An 11,161-nucleotide genomic window follows, 5' to 3' on the forward strand; every position below is an offset into this window, starting at 1 on the left:
ATTGTAATTTGCTCTGGCTAAGATGCACAGAAAACATAATGTGATGTCAAAGTCTTCTACAAACACGTTTATTTAAAGCGCAATTGAGAAAATATCAATACAGAACAAGTGAATGTTTCAGAACATTATATATAAAAAAGTGCCTTAAAAAAAAAGAAGAAATACAATAACAAAAGTTGTGTTGTAAGTAACAATGGAAAGTGATATTAGTGAACTGTACAAATGTACAATCTTTTTTCAAAATTTTACACTGTTTGACTTGGGATATTGTGAGAGCAAAGTGTTTATGGACTAAAACCAGGGTTTCCTAATCCAGCAGTTTCCAAACTGTCCTGAGGACGCCCTGTGTATGCTGGTTTTTGCTCCAACCACATCTTCCATTACATTACATTAATGGCAATTGGCAGGCCCTCTCATCCAGAGCGACGTACAGTTGATTAGACTAAGCAGGAGACAATCCTCCCCTGGAGCAATGCAGGGTTAAGGGCCTTGCTCAAGGGCCCAATGGCGGTGCGGATCTTATTGTGGCTACACCGGGATTCGAACCACCGATCTTGCGGGTCCCAGTCATGTACCTTAACCGCTACACTAAAGGCTGCCATCACAGAATTCATTCAACAGCTTTTGGTTCTTCCTCCCATACCTGTCTATGACATAACATGGCTTCAGAGGGTAAATAATCCTAAATAATGAACAGCTTCTTAAAAAGTCTGGGCTTGCAACTCTGGTTGGAACAAAAACCAGCATACACAGGGGGGGTCCCCAGGCCCGAAGTTGAGAACCACTGTCCTAATCAACAACCTCTTGCCACTGGCCTGAGCACTGGGAGGAAGATCAGGGTGAGGTGGATCACCTGACTGGCATTCATGCTGATCTCCTGTAATTCGTCCTTAACCACAGAGGGGCACGCAAAGACTCGTCTTTTCTGGCTTCACCGCTGCGTGCTACAGCAATACCTGTCTGCACTTGAACAGTTTCCCTTCTGTATCTTCAAAATATTCAACTGAAATTAACTGCACTTGAAGAGGAAATTTGTACAAAGGTTTATAAGCACGTTTCGCACACACACTAGGACTTTTTTTGAGCAAGGAACCGGAGACATACCTCACCTTAAATATTTCAGAGGACCATTCACAACAGTTATGATCAGTTACATTCACAGAATGTACACTTCAGTCTTAATGATTACTCAGGATCTACAGATCTCAGCATAATTTGTGTGACAGGAAGTTTAAAATACCATGCAGTTTACACCAAAGGTAGACAAATGATCCAGTACAGAGATCATCAACTCTGGCCTTTGAATCCAAATCCACTGGTTTTATTTTCTCCCGGGTAACTAGCACTACTGATTGGTCAGCCTGTCTTCATAACTGACTCCCAGGTAAAGGGAGGGTGGAAAACCAGCAGTTCTCGGCCCTTGGGTGAGTTGCTGATCCCTGCTCCATTAAGTGAAAGACAACTGCTCACTAGCCTTGGATGAGGAGCACTAGAGCCTGGATGATACATTTTAGTGGAGGGACTTGGGATTTGTTCTCGGCTAAAATATGAAGTGCCGTCATGTCACTGAATTTATCTGTTGCCAGGACAATCCTCCTTTCTGTCATTTGGGTCCATCCACAATTAGGACCTCCCTCCCAAACTTCCACACACCCTCTGGACCTTCTGGCCTGTGTCGCGCCTCGGCCTCGTCTCAGACGTGCTGCTTGATGGCCTGGATCCAGTCCATCTTCTCCTTCTGACTGGGAGCCTGGATGAAGTAGTGAGTCTCCTCCACGGTGATGATCTTGAACAGGTTCCCCTGCACTTTGCCCTTCACTCCTGTTGGGGGGAAAAACAGGAACACGTCAGCATGAGCAAATGTGCTGTTTCGTCAACAAAGATTATGCCTGTGAGCCAGGGCTGTGGTCTGCGGTCTTCGACCTCCAGCGCCACGCCCGAGCCAGCCACAGGTGTGACTCACCTGAGGGAACGCCGTTGTCGTTCAGCGAAGACACCAGGCAACCACGCAGAGAAAACCCGCCCACGGGATTGATGTCATCCTGGGGGAGCAAAGGTGAGGTCAGACAGAAATTCTATTCAGACAGACAATAAATTCATCATCATCTGTAGAGCAAAATAAAAAATAAAAAACAGACAGAAGACTGTCTGAAAGATACTTTAACAGAGTAAAAGAAGGGAAGAAAAAAAGGGGAAATACCAGCCCCCAGACAGCGTATGAGGCAACAAAGTCCATATAGGGTATCCTAACCCATGCTCCACTGGCCAATAGGTTGAGTTGGTAACAGTTGAGGCTTGAAACGAGGAAGTGAGCCAACAAACAGCTCACGCAACCGGGACAGGAAGTGAGGTCACAAACAGCTCAGGGAGGATTTCGCAGACAGTCGGGCAGAGATGAAGGAGAGTTTATGGAGGCACGCCCAGCGGACGCTCCCTCACCTTGGTCGGGTCGTAGTAGTGCAGGTAATCTGGCTCCGAACGGAGCACAAACAGTCGCACCTTCCAGTTCTTTCTCTTGTGTCCCTGGAGACGGCAAAACAGGAAAACACATTCACAGTGACAGGAGCGGCCTTTAGACTGTAAGTGCTGCGCGGCACAGGGCAGGTGGAGCTTGAACTCACCTGTTTGAGCAGGTAGCCCCTCTTCACCACCTCCCCGCTCAGCTCTACTGCTGCCAGGGTCATCTCTGCCCTCACACTCCCCCTCTTCTTAAAATTCTCTGACTTTAAGGGGGGGTAGGATATCAAAATTAACATTTAGTTCATGGTTCATTGTTTTTTGTATGATGCAGGATGTCAACAATATGGCAGTACAGTATACGGATACTGCAACTATCTAAAAATCATGTGAATGACTACATCCGATTAAAGTGTGAAGAACCGGGGGGGAAGAGAGAGGAATTTCGATTTTTTGAGCATTATATCAAGTGTGTGAGTCTTACCCTGTCATAATTTCAACACTCTTTTGACATCTTAAGCTATTGAGCTGGTGTGTGTGCAGTGGCGCCTCAAGGAGAGAGCGATATTCATACACTTGGTGCTCCAAAATATCCAAAATATCATTTGAGCATTATATCAAATGTATAAGACTCACTCTGTTGTCATTTAAACACCACAATAACACTGCTGAGCTGGTGTGCGTGCGTCTCTTCTGATATTTTCAGAGACGGTATAGCCTTGCTGAAAGAATAGCTCAAAGAAATAACTCAAGCTAGGGTTTGAAACAGCTTGTAGCTGGTTGACCAGTTCAGACCAGCTGTCAGCCGAACATGGTTCAGCTGGTTGACCAGTTCAGACCAGCTCCAAGCTTGACATGGTTTGACCAGCTCAAGCTACATATGTATTGAAACAGCTGGTAGCTGGTCAACCTCAGAAAAGCTACCAACACTACCAAATTGACCAGCTCATACCCAACTAGACCAGCTTATGACCAGCTTGGCCATGCCGGTTGACCAGCTCAGACCCAGCTAGACCAGCTTATGACCAGCTTGGCCATGCCGGTTGACCAGCTCCGACCCAGCTAGACTTTCGCAGCAGGGAGGGACAGAGACTCACGAAGCCGTAGAGGGCCGTGGAGTCGTCCAGGAACTGCTCGCTGAGGCCCGCCCAGCGCTTGGCGTCCATGCTCTTCACGCCCACGGGGCGCACGAAGCCCTCCTCCAGCAGCGCGGACGCCAGCGTCACGGCCTCCACCCGCGTCAGGGCCAGCTGCATGGACACCAGCCAGTCCGCCACGGCCGAGCCTGCGGGGCCGAGTGGAGCCGGGTCACCTTCATCATCACCCTCATCATCATCATCATCATCATTATTAGCACCATCACCGTCAACATCATCACCATCATTAACACCAGCACCATCAGCTTCATCAACATCACTAACACCACTACCATCCTCATCATCACCATTATTAACACCATCACCAGCCAGTCCACCACGGCCGAGCCTGCAGGCCCACCAGCGCTGTGTCATCTTCATCATCACCCACATCTTCATCATAATTAACACCACTACCACCATCCTCTTCATCATCACTGTCATCATCTTCATCATCACCACACATCTTCAGCAACACCATTATTAACTCCACTACCATCAAAATCATCCTCTTCATCAACAATACATTACATTATTGGCATTTGGCAGGCGCTCTTATCAAGAGCGACATACAGTTGATTAGACTAAGCAGGAGACAATCCTCCCCTGGAGTAATGCAGGGTCAAGGGCCCAACGGCTGCACGGATCTTATTGTGGCTACACCGGGGATCGAACCACCGACCTTGCAGGTCCCAATCATGTACCTTAACCACTACGCTACAGGCTGATCATCACCATCATCATCATCAACATTATTGACACCATTACAACCATTACCACCGCAATCATCTTCTTCATCATCACCATCATGATCTTCTTCATCAACATTATTAAGACCATCGGCACCATAACCACCACAATCATCTTCCTCATCATCATCTTCATCATTACTATCATTGCCATCGACATTATTACCATAAGCACCATGACCACCACAATCGCCTTCTTCATTGTTACCATCATCATCACTATTGACATTATTATATCATCATCAGTACCCCCACAATCATCAGTATCATCCACATCAGCATCAGCAACATGATGAGCATCATCATCATCAAATTCATGATAATCACCATGAATACCAGAATGATCATTGCCACTACCACCACAATCATCTTCACTCACCACTGTTACCATCATTATGCCATAATCATCATTATCATCATTACCACCACCATCAACATCATCATCATCATTATCCCGTAAGCATCATCATCATCATCATCAACAATGTCGAGTCAATTATCTTCTCCATCATACACAATTGCCACCACCATCAAAATCATCAATATAACTACCATCACCATCATCATTACCAGTGGTTATGAGTATTTCACGGTTAAATCACGACAACAGCAGCACCATGTTAAACTCTCAGGTCCCCTATGGTGACCAGCCTGCAGGGGCTCTGCAGCAGGGCCACAGACAGAGGCAGGTGGAGAGGTGTACCTGAAAAGCAGTTGGAGAAGGAGCTGCCCTGCTCCATATGGACTGTCAGCTTGATCCCAGTGTGGGCATTGTACATGGAGTCTACCACCTGACTGGGGACACAAAGAGCTGGATTACAGACACAAACACACACTCACACACACTCTCTCTCTCTCTCTCTCTCTCTCTCTCTCTCTCACATTAGCAACACCATCACCACCATTACCACCAAAATAATTTTCTTTATCATCACCATCATCATCTTCATCAACATTAGTAACACCATCACCACCATTACCAACAAAATCATGTTCTTCATCATCACCATCATCATCTTCATCAACATTAGTAACACCATCACCACCATTACCAACAAAATCATGTTCTTCATCAACATTAGTAACACCATCACCACCATTACCAACAAAATCATCTTCATCAACACTAGAAACACCATCACCACCATTACCAACAAAATCATGTTCTCCATCATCACCATCATCATCTTCATCAACATTAGTAACACCATCACCACCATTACCAACAAAATCATGTTCTTCATCATCACCATCATCATCTTCATCAACATTAGTAACACCATCACCACCATTACCAACAAAATCATGTTCTTCATCATCACCATCATCATCTTCATCAACATTAGTAACACCATCACCACCATTACCAACAAAATCATCTTCATCAACATTAGTAACACCATCACCACCATTACCAACAAAATCATCTTCATCAACATTAGTAACACCATCACCACCATTACCAACAAAATCATCTTCATCAACATTAGAAACACCATCACCACCATTACCACCACAATCATCTTCTTCATCATCATCATCATCATCATCATCACCTTCATCACCAACACCATTATTAATAGACGGGGTTGAGCCAATGCGTTTCATAGCAAACAGCTCCAGGTGACCCGGAGAGCGCTCACTTCAGGCTGACGTTGTGGAGCTGGAGCTGCTTGGGTTCGGGCGGGGCGGCCTGCCCGGGGCCCGCCTGGAGCCTGCGCACCGCGGCGGTAATGTCCGCGGCCCATCCGTCCCGCTCCTCCCGCGAGCAGGCCTCCAGGAAGTGCTCGGCCGAGCGCGGCGTCTGCAGCTTCAGCGCCAGCTGGAACAGTCCGCAGAGAACGCACGCTGTCTCCGACCGCCGATGATTACACACATACACAACAACCATCCATCCATCCATCCATTATCTGAACCCGCTTATCCTGATCAGGGTCGCAGGGGGGCTGGAGCCTATCCCAGCATACATTGGGCGAAAGGCAGGAATACACCCTGGACAGGTCGCCAGTCCATCGCAGGGCACACGCACCATTCACTCACACACTCATGCCTACGGGCAATTGAGACTCTCCAATCGGCCTAACCTGCATGTCTTTGGACTGTGGGAGGAAACCGGAGTACCCGGAGGAAACCCACGCAGACACGGGGAGAACGTGCAAACTCCGCACAGAGAGGCCCCGGCCGACGGGGATTCGAACCCAGGACCTCCTTGCTGTTTGGCGGCAGTGCTACCCACTGCACCATCCGTGCCGCCCACTACACAACAACCAGCGGTGTCAAATCCAGGGTCAGAAGGTACAAGTCCGCACCAGCGTTTTGTTCCAATCATCTGGATTTGGACATTAGCACAGATCTACAGCCAGGAAGAAGAACTAATTGGTGAAATCAGCTGGCTGAGTTCATGGGTGGAAGAAGCACACGGCACGCCAGGACTTTACACCTCAGTACAAAACATCTTAACCCCCAGATGCTCTCTTGTGTCTATGCAATCGGATTGGTTGTAGTGAGGTTCAACCAAGGTTATGGCTGGACTTGCAATCTCCTTTCGAGCCCCAAATCGAATCATACAGAAGGTCATGATTCATCTGACGAATTAACTGACAGTTGGTTTACTAGCAAAACACATTCCCAGAATGCGGGCAGGCTGATCTTACATCATCATAGTGTCAACATGTTCAGGCTCACCAATGGTACCCTAAAGTTAAGCGCTTGAACAGTAAGTCTGACAACACACTAAACACAGGCCTCCATGAATCCAGACATGGGGTTTAAGAACCAAGTTAAATGGTGGAACAAAATTGGGGTGACGACAGCTCAGGTGTTAAGAGCAGTCACTTCTGTCGAAGTGTCCCTCAGCGGGACACCTAACCCAAAAACGCTCCTGATGAGCTGGCAGCCAATCATTGTTGGTGTGTGAATAGGTCAATGAGAAGCATCAATTGTACAGCGCTTTTGACAAAGGCGCTATATAAATGCCAGCCATTTACCAAAATATTAGGAAATCCAAATGTATGCAGAGTAGTGCATTCCATTGTCCAATTTGTACAGTAATTTAGAAATCAGAACAAGCATAACCCCAGGCTAGGATCTGTTTGAACAGATTGACAGCGGCACACCCTAGTGCAAAGGCATGTGGAGTAACTCTATCCCATAAACTGGCTGAAGAACACATCTTTTACAAGGTATTCATATTATCTGCAGTAAAACGTCTATCGAATGATATCGAATTTCTAATACCTAAGATATTGATCGGGTTACCCATAGGCCTACGTTAAAAACAGTGCCAGCAGCAGTTGATCAAGACAGGTACGCCTACGTGTGTTTTTTTTTTTGTTTTTTTTTACAGACACTCGGTAAGCAATATAAAAAAGAGACAAATGTCCCCCGTCACCGTACCGGTCGGGTGTCATATTCCAAATAGGGACAGGTGATGATGCAATCTGCCAGAGGGATCTTCCCGCGCTGACAGGAGTCTTTCTTGCTGCCCTCATACTTGTAGTAGACCAGCCTGTCCGGGTGCAAAACAAACCAGCGAGCCTTCCAGTTGTGAACGACATGACCCTTTGGAGACAGAAAACAGACATTTTTCAAATTTCCCTCGAAGTAATTATAGGTTCACTGTACATAATTAATCAAGGTACTGGTAATTTAGATCATTTATTGTACCGTACCCGCTTCACCAGGAAACCTTCTCGTAGGATCTGGTTGTTCTGCTGTTTATCCATCGTGTAAAAGTAGCCCTTCTAATCTGTACACTCGACGTCGACTGTTATTTGTGGCCAGGTGAAATTCCCACCCGCAAGCGTCACAAATTACCTCAGAATCCACGCCTTTTCTAGCGAAGCCCAAAGGCGCGGCGCTGTTAAGGTGTATGCCAAGATCACACACCAGTGCCACTTCAGAAAAGATATGCGCTGATTCGGAAGATACACGTGTCTGTATTCCTTCTTAAAGCGCTGGAGACTTAAACACGACATTCAAGAGTAAGATGATTAGGTGTATAAGTAACTATATTTCTTCTCTGACAGTTCTGTCGGATGACATAATGCAGGCTATGTTTTACTGTGAATTAGAAGTCTGAACCATCACTAATGGTAGTGGATAATAGGCCTAATTTATAGGATAATGTGATCAGAGCTCCGTAGCCTCCATTACCATCATCACAATTAGGCAATTTCGCCTTGCAGAGCGCATACAGTTACACCGAAGTGGGAGCTGGTATCTCATGGGTGAGGAATATTGCTTTCTTTCTTTCTTTATTTATTTATTTATTTATTTATTTATTACCACGTGCTCACTAATCGCTGTGGTTACAGGCTACGATGACGTCCGCACATTTTTATTTTATAGTTTTATTGTATTATCAGGCTATAATATAGTATATTATAGTTTTTATAGTATGTCTTTGTAGTCTTCATAACTCATACATGGCTGCAAGTGTTATTGTTATGGTGATTCTAAAACAACAACAAAAGTATTAATTACTACTTCACCTAATCCAAAATTAGATTTAAAGGTGCAGTATGTAATTTCGGACTTCTAACGGTCAAGAGAAGAATTGCAGCAACAAACATCCTCAACCCACAACACTGTTTATCCCACCCCTTCTATGTGCTGACGTTGAAATTCCAGTGACTGTGGCAATTAGAACCAATTTTCAACCAATGAGCTTGAATTATTGTACAGCTATACGATATCTTGGTACAGAGTGCTGGCCCGTCAACTGCATATTTTGAAACCCGAATTTAAAGATTATAAACACAGGCAGAGGGTGAGTCAACAGGTCAGTGAGCCTTTTTCAATGAGAGGAAGGGATTTACTGTGGTCTTGTAACAATGTTTTAACACAAAATTCGTACCTATAGTACCTAAGATTGTAAAAAAAAAAATCACTTTACCCTGTGCTAATTTCCGTTATAATTGTTAATCTAAAATGTTTTTCCTCAAAGTAGACACAATGAGTTTGACATCTCTTTGCAAGTAAGCCCTTGATCCTTACATGCATTTGGATCATAAAAATATGTAAACAGTGTGGATGAACGATCAAACTCTATCGAGGATATTTGAATGATTTACGATTGCCTGTATTTTGGTATTCACCACCCTTGGCTGCAGTGGTGGCGCCGTCTGCTGGCGGACAGAGTGAAAAGTTATTTTATTTAAGGTCAAAATGCACTGCCGGACACTTGAGGGCACTGTGGGTTTAGGATTTGGATGACAGAGATACTGGCAGGGAAAAGGGGTAAGAACAGACTGCGGGTAATTGAATTACAGCCCTGATTTAGTTTGATGTACATGGAAATCATTCTGGGACTTTGGTGGATACGGTTTGTATTAGAATAAGAAAGGTAGTATTGTCTATTCTCTAAATAGGCATGGTCCCACAGTATCTGAAACCACCTATACGGGCTCTTGGTACATAGAGTGAAGCATCTAAACATGATCTGATTCGTCCACTACCCTTGAAACTCGAGAACAAACAAGCAGATTCCTTGCGTGGGAAAAGTACACCTCAGAATGCAAGAGGCTCAACAGACGCCTACAGAAACCCCCATCTGCCTAATTCCAATGCACACTGTTCCCATTCCCACTTTTTATTTTATGTGTTCATAAAGCTTTAATGTATTGGTTGTAGAGTGTCTAGTTTGACATGGTCCTTTATAACTAGAAGCTAAAAAAAAAAAAAAAGAGAAGGATATTATCAAGACAATCATACACATTCTACTAGCCGATTACTTATTTGAGTTAATTATCCATGACCGGCGCACACATCCTGTTACCGCGGCTACTTTCTTAAATGCACTTCCTTTAAAAAAATATACAATAACATTACAAAGGGAAAAGCGCGGAGGTAAGCCTGAGTCTTGAAGTGAATAAGTTCCTCATGTTTGCGGCTCGCTCCGGTCGTCTCTGTTTTCCGTTATTTGACGCACGTGAAAGAATGCAGATCCTGGAGACGCCGTGGCAACCGAGGAGCTCAAACACGGAACAAAAGACGGTGATCCACTTTTGATTAAAACGAGAGGTGCCGACAAACGGCTGCGTTTGCAACAGCTGTGGCCAATAGAGAGGTGAGCTGGACAACAGCGCAGGGAGAGGAAAGGGGCGCGCTAAGCGAGTAGAGTAAGCGCTGGAGTGTCGATCAAGACTCTCCAAAGTTTCAAACTCTTACAGACCAGCCAAACCCCCTTGCCCATGATCATATGGAGATACTGTTATGCTCTGTTTAAAACACTGCTGTGACTGTATCTCTCATCAGAGCGATTATGTGACCCCCGTACTCTCCTGTCCTCATTCTGTATCTGCACGGTTTTACTACCTGAAGGCCGAACTGGGACTGCGCTCGATTAGTACTTGGATAGGAGACCTGGAAAAACTTGGTTGCTGCTGATGTGGTGTTCTTTAGCCAGGAAAGGAGACTCTTTCTGGGACCTGTGCTGTGCTGTATAAAGTAGGGCCCTGTTTCACAGAGCAAGATTACTCAGTTAGCTGGATAAGTGCACTGAGTAAAACATAGATCCCTCCCAAATATGGAACATGGTCTGAAGTAGAGGGAGCTGCTCAAGATTTTACTCAGTGCAGTTATCCAGCTAACTCAGTAATCCTGCTTCGTGAAATAACCCCCTGGATTACTGAGTTAGCTGGATAACGGCACCAAGTAAAACCCTGAACAGCTTAGCCCTGATTTTGTGAAGGTTCTCGGGTTTTACTCAGTTATCCAGCTATTTCAGCATAGTAGAATATATAGTTCTTGAGATTACGATTGAGACTCAGGTCCCCAACATGAATTGCTTTTTTAACTGCTATTTTTTTGACTGCA

The 11,161-nt window shown here is 45.2% G+C and overlaps 1 protein-coding gene across 1 annotated transcript; it reads right to left on the bottom strand.

Moving 5' to 3' along the window:
- Window positions 1–41: 41 nt before the first annotated feature.
- Window positions 42–8,112, bottom strand: plek2 (pleckstrin 2). The gene is made up of 9 exons (XM_061255760.1): window positions 8,014–8,112; window positions 7,739–7,903; window positions 5,986–6,164; window positions 5,046–5,137; window positions 3,555–3,742; window positions 2,622–2,723; window positions 2,440–2,523; window positions 1,964–2,042; window positions 42–1,821 (listed from the first exon to the last, which is right to left on the bottom strand). The coding sequence occupies exons 1-9, from the start codon at window positions 8,065–8,067 to the stop codon at window positions 1,694–1,696; spliced, it is 1,071 nt and encodes a 356-aa protein (XP_061111744.1). The 5' UTR covers window positions 8,068–8,112; the 3' UTR covers window positions 42–1,693.
- Window positions 8,113–11,161: the final 3,049 nt, after the last annotated feature.

Source organism: Conger conger, chromosome 1 (assembly GCF_963514075.1).
Source record: "Conger conger chromosome 1, fConCon1.1, whole genome shotgun sequence".
NCBI lineage: Eukaryota > Metazoa > Chordata > Actinopteri > Anguilliformes > Congridae > Conger > Conger conger.